General features: G+C 48.8%; 1 protein-coding gene across 1 annotated transcript in view; it reads left to right on the top strand.

Moving 5' to 3' along the window:
* LOC121601262 overlaps positions 1–15470 on the top strand; it is an 82406-nt gene that overhangs the window by 17196 nt on the left and 49740 nt on the right. The window contains 2 exon segments of the mRNA XM_041930080.1: positions 2870–4647; positions 4724–4817. Of these exon segments, the coding sequence (XP_041786014.1) occupies positions 2876–4647; positions 4724–4817 (1866 nt within the window). The 5' untranslated portion in view covers positions 2870–2875.

The raw sequence follows: 15470 nt of genomic DNA, 5'->3' as shown, positions 1-15470 counted from the left end.
GTTGCTTCTCAGTTTTCTTTCCATTACAAGACCCGTGTGACGCGGGTATGAAGGAATTATCCCCAACATTTCCACTCAAAAAAATAAAGCAAAAAAATCCTCCCCAAGAAAACTCATGCTTGCGTGATGAAGCACGATGGGCTTCAAATGAAACAAAATAATCGATACACGGAACGCATTTTGAATGTACTACCGCCACTGTTTTTTGTGCTCCATTGTTTTTGTTTCCCTCCCCGTTTCGGCCTCGTTTTGCTCTCTGCAGCAGCGTTCAATTAAAACATTCTCTTCAGTGTCTGGCCCTGGGACGGCGGGCACTTGTTGAAGGTGCAGGGAGAGTACAACATTTTATCCCCCCGGACGTGTCCGCTGCAACGCGCCTTGCTTTCCTCTTGATCTGCATCTTTTACCATGGGAGCTGTGTTTAAATGCGAATTTCATTCATTTACACCCCCGGTGGCCACAGGCGAGCCACAAATATCGCGAATATCTGGTGCGATCTTTCGGCACCAGCGCGGCGTGTATTTGTTTGGTTTGGTTGAGCGTGGTTTGCTGCGAGACAGTCTATGAAGACTTGCTGTTTTCTTCCATCACTTGGAAAGCTTGAAATGCTTTGCCTCTCCCCCATTCAACTTGTTGCTCGAATGAAATGTGGACGAGGTTAAATAATGTTTCATTTTCATTTCCTTTTTGCAATGTATAAATGTGTGTTGCATAGCATAAATCATTCCAACCGATTTGATTGTAACACAAAACACATTTCCTCTTCCGTGGTTCAACTTTTTAGCATTTCTTTTTTTTTATGCCATTTACATCAACATAATTTGATATGAATTGTTTGTGTGTCTGTGTGTTTGTGTCTGACCGTGGCTGCCACACATCGAAAAAGTTGCCACACATGTTTTGTGACAACCAACACAGGGTGGGACGACCACCAACGGAAACCGACGGGACGACGCGCAGTACGAATTCTCAACATGAAAGCACCGCAAAATTCCCTTTTCTCTTCTCCGCCACCATCAAGACACAACAAAAACAAACAGCGCGAACCAAAACCCACTGCCTGCCAAACTCTACCGAGATCAACCAGCAGCGCAACAACAAGCACAGCAGCAGCAGCAGCAGCAGCGGGGGATGCAAAGCAAACGTTGCAAAACAAACAAACAAACAAACAAACACATGCAGACACACGGAATGACCTCACAGTTCATTAGCACACAAGTTCGCGGCGTGGCTCTGGTTCGCGTCGCCGCGGAATCTCGTTATTAACGTTTCGTGTGGATTTGTGGGGCGAGGAGTGTGGGGAGGACGACGAAAGCAGTGTGGTGTAGAGGGAGTTTTTTTTTCCTTCTCGAAATCACACATCAGTGTGAGAGTAAGAGAGAGAAAGAGAGAGAGCGATAGAGATAGAGGGGAGAGTGTGGGAGTTACATCCTAACATTCGAATCGAATACCGACTCAATCATTACGGTCCTTTCTGCGTGATTTATTTTGGCCGCCGCGCTTCAGGTCGAGACTTACAGGGTTCACCAACTTATTTTAAAGTTGATGGGCATGTCTGTTTTATTTTTGGAACTATAATGATTATATTAAGAATAACTCATCATGAAATAATCTTAAATTTCACACCTAATTGAATGCTAGAAGTATAGAAGATGTAAATTTTTTGGTACTTAAACAAATATGTACTTTTTACATGACTCTTTCAACTAGTTGGTCTTGGTTAAGCAAATGAAAATTAACAATGTTATAACAATACACCATAATTTGCAGGATTTTTGCTTGCCCATTCGGAGAAACCCTGTCATTTTCGATGCGTAATACTGATCTAGATGAAGGAGCGCCGTTCCTTCTTGTGGGACGTGAAGAATCGGCAACACGAAGCATCCGATCATAGGTCACTTTAACAAATGCCTGCGTGTGTGTGTGTAAGACTGTTTGTGTTTGCTCGCGTTTGTACACAGTTCTGTCCGATATGAGTAGGTGGTGTCCGGGGAGGGACACCAAACGATCACCATCCGCGCACTGACTTCATCCCAACCTACCTCCTCTCCCTGGTCGCTCTTTCTCTTTCTTTCTGGGCAATGTGGAGCAAACCGACAGAAACAAAAAAACAAATCGATGCCAATGGCGCGCGTCCAACACTGATAACCTTTTTTCGGGCGGCTTCCATTTTTGCCGACGATCACACGTACACACACTGTCTCTCTCTCTTTCTCTGCTGTGGGCGTACATGTGTGTTGTTGTGCTTTAACACCGGGGTCAAACCTTTTCTGTGCGGTGATGGGCGCTGGAAGCAGCCGCATATGCCACACGGATCAACTGCCAGGGTCGAAAGTGGTCCGGCCGCTTGATAACCTTATCCCCGTTTGACCCCCGTTGTTCATTGATGGTGTAACAGAATGCTTCTTACCAGACGAATCTTCCCAGACGCATTTTGTGCCTGTCATGGTGTATGATTCCGTTGTGTTTTTTTTGTTTTTTTTGTTTTTTTGTGGCGATTCTTCCCCGCATTGCGATTTAGATTCTTCACTGTTGTGTGAATTTGTTCCTTTTGGATCCGTCCTCCGTTAATTCACTTGTAGGAATTTCATAACACATCCTCTTCATGACATTTTCAGTTGTTTTATATTACATTGCATCAATTAGGTTTAGTGGTTTTGTTTACATTTTTGATTTGTGGTGGTCGTCGGGCTCATTGAGTTACTGCGGACATCAAACACAATCAAATTGCAAGTTGTGACAGCTTGCACATGCTTTTGATTATGAAACTGACATGACCCCGTTTTTGGGAGTTTTTGTGACTTTTCCCACACATTACTAATTTTCCCCTTTTTCCTCTCTTTCTCTTCCTTCTCCTCTATCGTCGCAGATTAGCATGGAAAAGGCAAAGGCGTACATCAAGAACGAATTACGTGGGGGCTCCCTAGCGCAGCCGGAGCCCCCGCCACCACCGCCGCACCATCAACACCACCAGCAACAACAGCAGCATCCGCAACTGCCTCCACAGCACCACCACCACCATCAGCCGCCCATCCCGAACGCGTCCGCCCATCCGTACCATCCGCACGCCCAGCAGCAGCAGCAGCAGCATCCTCATCTGCAGCATGGTCACGGACCAGCGCCGCCAGCGTCCCATCCGGCCCACCTGCTACCGGCCGTACCCCAGCACAGTACGCCGGTGTCGGCGGCGGCCTACCATCCCCACCATCCACCGGTCACCGGCGCCCGGTCGCCCTCGGTCGTCTCAATGGACGATCCGGCCAACATTTGCTACGTGTGCGGCGCGCACGGCGCCCAGGACAAGTACTATCTGCGGGTGCGCCAGAACCCGGACAACCCGGCCGAGCCGCACTTCCCGCTGCTCGAGTCGCACACACCGCCGGCCGGCGTGCCGGCCTGGACGCCGGCCAAGGTGGGCGTCCGGTCCTGCTACCTGTGCTTCACGACCTTCGCCCAGCAGTGGGACTACCACGAGCGGGAGGGCAAACCCCTGTCCCAGCGGCTCTACTGGTTGAAGCGCACCGACGACAAGAACTACATCGGGGCGGAGATGAGCAGCCAGGGCGAGTATGCGGCCCAGGTGCTCGGGCTGAGCGCGGACCATCTCGGCGGCGGCATTCCCGCCGGCTACGGAGCAGCCGGCCAGCCACCACCGCCCGGACCACCAACCACTGGACGGGGGATGGGGCCGGACAGGGATGGCCGTCCGCCAGCGGGACCACCGCTGCCCGGGCCGGCGTACTCCTCCCCACTGCCGACGGTGCCGCGCAACGACAGTCCGCTGCGTGGCAGCAGCGCTCCGCAGCGGAACGATTCGCCACAATCGAAGGGCGGAGGGGAGGGAGGTTCCAGCACAACCTCGACCGCTCCCCCATACCATCCGGCGAAGCGCTTCTTGGAGAATCATCTCGCCAGTCAGCAGCAGGCAGGCGCCACCACGAACGCACCCGCCAACAGCAACAGCACCGTCCAGCCGCAACCACCGGGGGCGGCGACGGGGGCTACGGCGCCAGCACCGACGTCACGTCCGTCGAGCCGAAACGAAAAGTCGACGACGCCACGGCCCAGCACGCACGACAGCCCGTCGCCCGTGCCCTCGCCGGCCGGTGCCAGCCTGCGCTACGATGGACGCAAGATGTCCTCCTTTGCGCACCACAAGCTCAAGATGGTGAACTACAACAATGCGGGCGCGGCGGAACACCATCGGAACCATCTGGGCACGGGGGGCGGTGGTGGGCCACTGTCGTCCTCGTCCACCTCCTCCCATTCGGCACAGCAGCAGCAGCAGCAGCAGCAGCAGCAGCAACAGCAGCAGCAACATCAATTAAGGCTCGAGGAGGAAGGCGCACTGGATCTAAGGAACTCGGCCACCGGCAGCATGCTCGGTGGCTCGTCGGTGGGCGGCATGCTGGCGGAGGAGAGCAGTCTGCGGGGCAGTGGCAGCAACAGCAACGGTAGCACCGGCAGCACCGGCACGGACATACTGGACCTCTCCATGCCAGACAAGAACTCGATGACGGAGGTGTGCTACGTGTGCGGCGACGAGCATCGGCGGGGGAGCCTGATGGAGATCGCGACCGTCAAGCCGAAGGACGTGAAGGACCAGGAGAAGCCGTACTTTCCGATTTTCGACGAAACGCACGCTCGGTAGGTGGCTGTAGTGGTAGTTTGAGCTTTTTAGTGTCATGAGAATGGCTTTAACGGACTTTTTTTGCTTTTTTAGACCGGCACGATCGCGTCCGAAGGATCCGAAAGGAATGGTGCAGGCGTGCAAGGCGTGCCACCAGTATCTGCTCAACCAGTGGCAATCGTTCAACGTAAGTACTGTTGGATGACACGTTTTTGGAACGCGCGTTCTGAGTGGAGGTGTCAAAGCAGAGAACGTTATAGTTCTTTTAATGCACCAAAATCAAACAAAGCATGAAAGTGGGTGCAAAAATTCATGATCGTTTTGAAATAATGAACAGAAAATGCTCGATTTTAAACTGTTTATGTGAATCGAATTATAGATCTGTATTGGCTTGCTTTTCATGCGATCGGACCAACGGATGAATTTGTATTTCTACCGATTTTCGAATAGTGTACCGAATCACAGACTTTACAGGAAACTGCAATTTCCAAAAGAACGTAAAAAACGAAATCAAGCTCGCGTGTTCACAGCAATGATTGACTCGGTTCACTCACGTTCACTTAAAAATAACCAAAATGCCCACCTCTATTTCTGAGACAAGGATTAATGAACTTCGAAGACTTCCCGGAAACTGTAAAACCCATCAGACTCGTTCGTTTGCCTATGACTACGAGTGCTGTGTGTTAGTTTTGCTTGTTGTTTAGCATCAATTAACTAACTGGTTGACAAGTTTGTAGAACCTTCGCTCATCGTGGAAAGGTTTTGTTTGGCGTTCCGTTTGCCAAAGCCACGAATGTTTGCTTTGCCGTGATGGCTAAGCACCAGTACTGGCCGCTACCACTCCTGCAGCTTTATTTGCCTCCAATATTGTAGAGGATGAGTTTCTCGATTTGTAAAACAACCTCTCGTTGGTAGCAAATAGCGCATGGCAACCAAACACAACACATTCAGCCGTGTGTGTCCGTGTGTATCCGTGACTGTCCAGTTTCTCGTTCTTGTCCTGGGGGCAGTTTTGGGCTATAAATAATTGCATAACCACAAAAAAACAAGTCATTGATTGCGCGAACTTAATGAATCATTACTCGTTTCTGCCCGAAACCGGACGGGGCAGAAAAGATATTTATTTTTGGGGTCAAATCAATCGGCATTTTATTTGGCTTCGACGGGGCTGGTTCGGGTTTGTTTTGCTACTCCCGTGAAGTGTACTTCCTTCCCCTCCCGCCCCTGTGTTTGTCTGGTTTTTACGTGCGCTTGTACCATCCTACGCAAGACTGTTCACAACCTTCGATGAAAAGTATAGTTGCAAACAATGGGTGGGGAAAACCCCTCCTCCGTTATCCGAAGGTTGGTAAGCTATTTTTACAACTCATTAGCAGCCGATTTGGGATGGGAGAGGAATGCTTTTTTTTTAATGTGAACTTTTTGTGCCTGTCCTGTCGAGAAAGATGACGTTGCGCTTATGGATGACACTCTGTTCCAGGGGCAGTCATGAAGGAGCGGGACATTAAGTGTGTTATTACAGGGGTTGCTTCTACTGATAGTTTATCATTAGTTTGCAGCGTGTAGCTCAGAAGCGTTACATTGTAATAACGATAGCTTCCTTGCTAATTGTTGCGAGTTTGAGCTGTGCTTTGGCCGTAGCACACTGTCCGCAACAAACCAGAAAGACAAAAATGTGCTAAACTGTTGGTCGTGGTTTGCCGTGGAAAATGATATGGGTTGCCATAATTTTCACATCTTTCCAACTCTCTCCCCCCGTCCGCTGTTGGGTGCTGATGCTCATTAGCAACTAATGCTGCCTCGCGCAACCTAAGCCACTTGTGACGCGTGATCAACTGCAAACAACATGTCGCCCCCGTTCGGTTCCGGTTTCAGGCGATGAGACCGGTTCATTGTGTGTTGCGCTCTGTACGCGTTTGTACGTGAGCTTTCGCGTGAAACAAGAAGCTGTGGTGGTGTGGTGTGGGGTTGTTGTCAATTTACACTGTCAATTAGCGACGGGTTGGCGGGGGACGGAGACGGGCGCAGTGTTTCCGATGGCAAGTGTGTGGGGTTGTGTTCGGTTCGGTACAAAACCTCCCGATCCGGATTGGGTTGGATTCGGTCGGTCGGTTGTGTTTGGCCAAGAGGAGGCAGATGAGTTAGCAATGAAACTGGTTTGAGTGTGATTAGAAGAAGCACCGGCTTGTGTTGTTGTGTGTGTGTGTTTGAGGGGAATACTCTGTTTCTTGTGCGTTAAACGATACGGGCCGTGTGATTGCAGCTCTATGAAGAAGGAACAAGCATGAACGAAGAATGCAATCGAACTGTACCGAACGAACGATAAGCTCTCGCGAACTTCTTTCCCTCTCCCTCGTTATTGCTTGAACGTGTGAGGTTCACGATCGAGCGTGACTCATCAATTGGCACAACATTTCTGACCTTTTTATGGTTACCGTGCGTACGTATCTTTCCTCACTTTCGTGAACTCTCGCACAAGCTTTGCACTCATCATCAAGTTGTGGAATGTGACTACGTTTTTAAGATGCATTATTCACACTTGTTACTCTTGTAGTCAGCGGGAGATATTGTTGTAGTCATTTCGGGAACTTGTTCAGTACGAGCTTTAATATTAATTATTAATAAGATTAAATAATTTCTCTTCTTCTTTTGGCTCAACAACCGTTTTCGGTCAAGGGCTGCCTGTACCATTTGTGGGGTTTGCTTTCAATGACTATTGGATTACCCTCCATAGCAAGATAGTCAGTCCTACGTATGGCGGCACGGTCTATTTAGGGCTTGAACACATGACGGGCATGTTGTTAAGTCGTACGAGTTGATGACTGTACCATGAGACTGGCTAATAAGGATAAATAAGATATTATATAACCAAATATCAAAAACCCCAAGCTAATTGTACGACCAACCCCAATCGATTCCCAAAATTCCGGATTTAATTGGTTGACGACGAACCTTTTGGGATACACCTGCCTTTGAAGTCCAATTTTTAGGGCCAACCCCATGAGATGCGTCCATGGCGATAATAACAATGTTTGCCGTAAACACCGCCCCAAAACCCTTCCAGCCAGCGTACCCGTGAGTGGTGTTTGTGCTTGTGTTGGAAAGAAGTGATAACGAACGAAGAGCAGCAGTGTGTGCAAACTTACTTGCACCGAATCCGCGTGCCCTTCCCATATGGCGCAGGCAAGTGGTAATGGACGTGTGTTTGTGTTTTTTCGCTCCATCGATGGGCGCCACTCGCAGGGCGAATCATTCCCGCACCCACACACAGAGGGACACTCTGGGAGATCTCGTCGACTTTACACTGTTACCACGACGGTGTGAGACGCGCACTGCCAGCCGCGAACGGGACCACCTTTCCGTTCCACAACCCCCGTCCGACACGATGCGATGTGGGGCGATGCGACCCCGGCGGATGCTTAGGACAACGGCGTCAGCTGGCTGGTGCTTCAGTATCTCCCTGCCAATTGTGGGGTGCAAACACGGCAGCGCGGGCTCGAAGCGCGGAATTTAGACGCGATATTGACCCCTCTTTTTGTAATGTGTGTTTTGTGTTGTTGATGAAACGGTTTTTGCAATTAGTGGCACATAACATTATGCTGCAGTGTGTGTTTATTTGTTGAAAAGAGCTGTTAGTTAAAATTCTAAAAGACTTAAATTGAAGCCTGTGTTACATCACTAAGAAGGTGCTTCATGATGACACTGGTACGTAAATAATCGTTTAGTGCGCGTTGGTAATATTGTTTTGGAGTTTTTTCTTTGATTTGGCTCCATCAAAAACTTCTGGAGAGTGTCAAAGATTGATGCAAAAAGTCGGAAAAAATCAAAAGAGAATCGTTACAATTTTCTAATCATTATTATTGCCATCAAACGGTTGCGCTCATGACGGCGTGCGATGTTAGTCATTGTGACCGTTTTGTTTTTTGGTTTGTTTTTGCTTTGCCCATGAATAAATGAAGCAAAAAAGAACCCGTGCCAGTCTCATCATCGTTGGCTTATCTCCCCGTTCAACACTCTCACGCTGTGACAAGCCAAGTGGCGGGATAGCCCAAGGGAGGGGGAACGCGGCAAAAGGACATGGGAAAAGGACCGCCACGCGATAACACGCGCCAATGAATTTCGGCATTTTCGAACCGCTCAGCTTTTCTCAGGTGGCTCAGCCTGTGGGATGGGTGAAGGAGAGATGGTTTGGGGAGAAGAAGGGATGGAGTAAATGTTTCTTCTTCTACTTTTTCTTCTGGGAAGCGGTGATTGCGCTCCCATTTCCCTTATCAACCGCGGTTCACGTCCGTTGTTTGGGCGACCGAAAATCTTCACGAAACTACCACCACCCGGCAAACTGGGGGAGCAGAAGTGGTGCACTGGGTTGGGTTGGGTGGTGGTGCCTATTAGCTTCCACCCGTTATCGGCCGTACCGCGTGGCCGTGAACTAATACCATTTTCTCTTGTTCGCTGTGAGTGTGCGCGCAACCGTCTGCGTGTGTGTGCTGTCGTTCGTCGCTTAGATGTGTTGTGTGCGAGGCGGCATTTTGTGGTGTGGGGAAATCCCCCTTCCCCCCCCCACACACACACACACACACACACACACACACACACACACACAACCACAACATACCCCATCGTCCCCTTCGCACAGTTCAAACGCACCCAGCGGGGACCGGTGCGAGCCGGTTCGTCGCTTGCCAAACCGGTGCGCGAAACATGGGGCGGCGATGGTGGAGCAACCGAATCACCATCCTTCGGTCGGATCGGTGGTGTGTTGGTTGGCATGGGCTGAGCCGGTGGGCACAGGGACGTTCATCCATCAAACCGATACCACCGGTGTTGCTGCAGCGTGAGAAATGTGATTAACTCTGGGGTGGGAATGAGTGGCACAGCAAAGGGTGTGTGTGTGTTGGAAAGGGTAGTGATGGTGGCGCTATCGATCGATTCCCTTTACACGTGCTTTATGGTATCAGGTTACCCATTATTATTCGCTGGCAACGCACGCAACCTGAAGCAGCGAAAAGCACTTGCAGCAAAAACCAGCACATTGAGCATTTAGGTTAAGAGTAGTGATAGGTAAAATTGTTGTTTGAGGATGTGTCTCATGTATCTCATGTCATATATGAAACGGTGGACATCGAAATTAAAGCACGAGAAGAACAAAGGAACAGAGCATAGAACAGAATTTGTAAGAATAAAACCATTTAAATCATCATTTGTCTTATAAAGGTCGTAATCAGATTTGAACCTGCGTCCTGTACTGTTGCAGTCCATCCGTCTCGTATGATACTATCGTATCGATCTTCTGTAACAGCGTTGGATTTCGGTTTTGTTTGTCCATCTACGTGCTGAGCACATTTTGCTTTGTGAGATGTTGTCAACAAATCAACAAGCCTTAGATTTCCTTTTTTACGAAACGAATCCTTTTTATGTAGGATCAAATTTCCGAGCCGTGCATCGAAACACGCGTGTCATCAATTGCCCTTTTTTGTTTCAATGATGTGATACCACTTGTCACCTTGTCAAACAAACCTCTTATCTAACATTGAGTCAGACGCGTTACTCGCTTGCGCTACGTTTGCTTAGCAGAACGACCGGAAGTAGGGTTTCAATAGGAGAAAAAAGAAGCAGAATAAACAGCTAAGCTGATAAGACGCAATACGCAACAAAAAGGGAGCACAGCTTTTCGCAACTTGCCCTCCCCATTCCTCATCCATTGGTGTGGCGGATACACATCACCACGTGTGTGCCATCGGCTGGTTCATCTCGCTGGGCGGAAGAGGAGAAGCGCAATTAGCAAGCCTCTGCCAATCCCGGACACGGTCACTAACTTTGCGACTGATAATGAAGGTATACGTGTGTACGTGGATTGCAAATGAGTTCGGTGGACTTTCACCCCCCAATTCTTGGTGATGTTTTGTGTGTGTGTGTGTGTGTGTGTGGGATCCATCCGTGCCCAGCTACATGCGAATACAAAACAGCATCCTGGGAGGAGCTTTATACAAGCATTGGGGCTCTACAAGCATTGGCAATGCTGTGGCGCACGTAGTACCATTATTTTGTTTATTTGCGTTTCGGCTCGTGCAAAGCAGGCACCGCGGTAGAAGAAATTCCCAGTTCGAGCGTGAGCCTCCACGGCGGAGCTGGTGTAACCTTGTGAGGTCAGCTTGTTGGCCATCGTGCATGTTTTCGTTTCGTTTTTTTTGTGCTTGTCTGCGGGAAGTAGTTAGTGTTCTTTGGGTTTTTTGTTGCTATTTTCTGTGCTTAATTCCCATGATGCCCTCTTATCAGCTGCCGGGAACGTTCGGAGGTTTAGCTTCTAGCGGCGCGCAATTGGAGAGGAATTTCCTCGACCCCCGTGTACCGACCAAGTACTCTCTCGCATTCTAATCGTTAATTGACATCAAAGAGAAGCGTGAAGCTCGGAGCGTTTAGCGAACGGAGAAGCAGAGTAGTGTTTGTGTTTTTGCCTGGATGTGCTGTCCTTCTTCCTGGGGGTTGTGGTCGCGCCGCTGACCCCAAGCGGCGGAGGTCGTCCAAACATTCGATGATTGGTTGCTGCTTCTCCTCAGTGTTGTTGCTGTTAGTTTGTGTGTATTGGTTGTCCGATTGACTGATCAGCGGCTGTGGTGCTGCTCATCTCCTCGCTGCTGCTCCTCGCAATGGCTTATCTGTATCGGCGATCGCAATGGCACGTGAAGTGACCTGCGTGCCCTGAACCATCCAAAGGGCGACATTGGCCTGGGTGGCAGAAGGTGACGCGGAGGTCGACCCCTGTCCGCGGAGATGTTATCGCATCGGGGAACGGATTGCGAAGATGGGTTTGGCATTTTGTGCGCAAGTGCAGTTGGTAGGAGCTCCCGTGCACGGGGACAGAGCAGCAGCAGCAGCAGCGGGCCGTACACAATGTATCTGCACTACTGCGGATCAAGCGAAGAGGGATGGGATAGGAATCAATCGGTTGTCCCAGAATGCCGTTTTTTTCGGTATCTGATGGAGCTGCTGACGTGCAGATATGCTTTTTTTAAGGTTCACGTTTTTACGTTAGCTCACCTGCATGATGCCATCTTGCTGTTTGCGGGCTGCACCTGCCGCCAGCACACCTTGTCAAAGCTAACCTTTTATGCGCAGCGCTTCCGCACGGGTGACGGTTGTAAGCTTGCATGTAAGGTTGTTTTTTTTTTGTCTTTTGCATAAAATTAAGCATCACCGGAGCAGCGGAACGTAGCGCGACGCAAAGGTAGCAAATGAAACTTTTCAAAACGGGTTAATTAATAAGAAAAGGGGTCTTTCTTGTGCTGCTTCTTCAGGGCAGCTGGTTCAGTGTGAAAAAATGCCGTTCGTTTGAGCGTTGTGAAATAAATGTTTTTTTTTTTAATTTTGTCTCGTTGGCCATCTCGTTTGGCACGTGTAATAAATAAAGCAAGCAGGCTTTCGTTAAAATTCTCGCTTTGCGAAGGCAATTAAACGAAATAATAAAAAGCTACATTGATAATAAGCAACATTTAAGCGGACTGTACGGGTACTGGACTCCAGTTTTGCGTAGCTGTAACACGAGTTTATGATAAGATTCTGTTACCTTTCATCGACGTTATGCGGAAACATGCCGTTAACATTCGGGGTTTTTCAATCGATCCGTCGGTTTTAACAAAAGCAAAACAATCTTTTACGTTGACCAATTTGGAGGAGGCGTCCATTGAACGGTATTCTCATTTCGCGCCCATAACCGTTCAACAAAATCGTGCGGCGCACCAGATGCCGAATGGTGATCGCGTTGTTATTTCCTCCTCCTTTAATTTGCACCAGATCCATAACGTTTGCGCGGTGTTTAACTTTGAGCAGCTCTGCTTTCTTCTTTGCTCCCACCTTCCCTCCCGCCGTGCTGAAGCAAAATTGGCAAAAAAGAAACCAGTTTTTTATCGCTTTCGTGTTCAGCCGCCATGTCGCCGCATCGCGTAACGCGTCCGTAACGCTTCCTCGTAACGGGGAACGGCCGGTAGGCGCCATTTACGGCGCGCATATGGCGCGTTTCGATGGCTCTGCCGAGTGTCAAGGCGAGGCAGACGAGACCGGTTGGTTCGTGTGTGTGTGTGTAGTTCGCCAGTGATCTTGTGGTTTTTATCGCACCTGCCACTGATCATTGTATAAACACACCCGTTACAGTAGTGTTGCTGCTGCTGCTGCTGGAGGTGACGACACGCTCATGATGATGATGATGATGATGATGATGATGATGATGATGATGATGTGGTGGTGGTAATGATGATGAGCTAGCTGTACTTCTCCGTGCGCAGGTCCGTGCTGCTTTAAGCAGCGCGAATATCATTAATGAAGCAAACGTCTTCAGCTGGCGATGATGGGATCGCGTGTGCGTGCGTGTGTTGAAGCCGTCACCTCCATCCCCACCACCACCACCACCACGGGCCATTTTCATCTTCGTTTTCGATGGAATGGCGGAAGTCGCTGCGAACTGAAATTCCGACGCTCATCGTCTGTAACGAGTGGTGGTGGGTTGCTTGATGAAGTGTGTGTGTGTGTGTGTGTGTGTGTGTGTGTGGCGGCACGGCGAGCAGAATGGTGGGAAATTTTCGACTCGATTATGATGATGGGTTAATGTTGGTGAACGATCGTTTAACCCTTGAATGTTTTGCGGGGCGAAGTTGTTTTGTTTTTAAGAATTTGTGAAATGGATTTTTTGTTGTAAAATTCAAAAAGCAGTGGTTAGTTGGAGCTATTTTTTACATTGTTTAAAGAACCATTATGTAGAAAAAAACATTAATTATACCAAACTTACACTTGGTAAAGGTGTGTAAATGCACAAGCATTGTTTTTTTTCTTCTCATTTCTGTAACCCTTTTAACCCTTCATTTCTTGCCGTTGGTTGAGCCTCTACATCCCACACCTCGCGACCTCTTCCGTCCGCAAATGAATCTTGTCAGATCGCTCGGTAATTATGTGTGATTGCTCACCAACTCCATGGTGTACGTTGGACGCCTTCGGTCTGAATTGAACGGGTTTTTGTTTCGTATTTGTTTGCTGTGTGTATTGTTTGCTTTCCTTTTTTTGTTGTTGCTTTCGTTACGACTTTTCATTGTCATGTTGGCGGTGTGGCGTTGTGTTTTCGCCCAGCGTAACAACCCACGACACACGGATTGTGTTGCGTTGCGAGCCGCGGCCAGCCGTGTGCTATTTGTTTTAGTCACTCCCTTTTGCTCCCCCTTGGCTCTGGTTGCTTCCGAATGTTTCGCCGGTGCCGACGGCAGGAAATAAATGTTGTACGCAAGTTTTTGTCATCCCTGAAATAGCTTCCCCCCCTAGCTTCACACGGCGGCCGCTCGGGACCGCTCGGGCTCGGTCAATGCCATTGTTCGCCGGGAATGTCGTTGCTCATTATTTAACACATTTCGGTGTAAGGTGGGTGTTGTTAGTAAGAGAGTAAAAGAGAGAGGGAGAAAGAGCACTGTAACGCACCTTTGCTTAATTTTTTGGGTTATTTAAACTGACAGCAACCAACCTAAATGGCACCCGGAGTGGGTGTGGTGGGGTGCAATCTTCTTGTGTCATTCCCGCTTGCCGTGTTTCAACTTTCTAAGAGTTCACCCACTCTCCACCACTACGCTTGCAGTAGCTCTATGGTTGGTGGTGGCCAAATTTATCGCCAAACGCACGCGTGTGGGTCTTAAGTTCAACCAACTTTGTTCGCCTTTCCTCACGATTATTTGGACGGATGACTAATTTAGCATATATCTTTTTCGAACACACACACACACACACACACACACACACACACACACACACACACACACACACACACACACACACACACACACACACACACACACACACACACACACACACACACACACACACACACACACACACACACACACACACACACACACACACACACACAAACAGTATTAGAGCGCTTCATTTGTCATTTGTTACGTTTGTATTGTTTTACTGCCTGCCGCGCCACCTAGCTGAGGTCACGGAGGTCTTGCGCTCAGGCGCTTATTCCCGGTGGCAAATTTGCAGTTATTTATGGGTATTTAAGTGATGACAATCGTAGTGAGGCATGTGAGCCCGAGAGCAGAGCAGTTCAACAGAAAGGCATTGTGTGCTTTGTGCTTAGTTTTATTTTTCTGCTCGTTATTTATGTTTTGCGGAAATAATAAAATGTGTTAAAGAACGATAGAAACCTCGCGGATGACCGGCATTGGGGAGCTTCTGGCATTGGAGTGGGAGGATTGTGTCTGTTAAAATTAGAAGTGGTGTCTCCGAAACCACGTTCGTTCAGTTGATGAAATGGTCCCTCTATTTGCGTACACGACCACCGCACCACCGCAAGTTGGACCGGGAAGAAGGCGTTACGTCACTAGATGCACTGCGATTGTGGGGTACGGGGTGTAATCTGGGCGGACAATTTTAGCAACGGCTGTGACGATCCGTTGAGGATTTAAGTTTTCATTATTATTGATGCAAAGATAAGCGGATGATGGCGCGGTGGAGGAGGTGCAGCCATTCCTCCGTGTCAATGTGTTTTGGGGATTTGGTGCCACATGCGACGGCTTATCAGTGTGATTACGGATTGGGAAGGGATAATGGGCATTACACGGAAACAAAACATGTGATGGGAAAATCCCAAAAGCGGGTTATGCGACGTCATGGGTGTGATGCGTTACAACATCTTCAATTTATTTCGATGCTTTTGTAACGTTATAATTTACTTAAATTCCTCAGAAGTCGTATTGAAGGTCTTCCTTTTTCAGAAGAATAGATTCTTTGAGTCTCCAACCTGTTCTTACCCTTTTTTATTAAATGAAGATTTGCATGTTTGTAGATGTTTTGTGTG

Source organism: Anopheles merus, chromosome 2R, assembly GCF_017562075.2.
Source record: "Anopheles merus strain MAF chromosome 2R, AmerM5.1, whole genome shotgun sequence".
In the NCBI taxonomy this organism is placed as follows: domain Eukaryota; kingdom Metazoa; phylum Arthropoda; class Insecta; order Diptera; family Culicidae; genus Anopheles; species Anopheles merus.
Note: the sequence above shows the minus strand (reverse complement) of the source record. Positions and strands in the feature narration are given on the sequence as shown.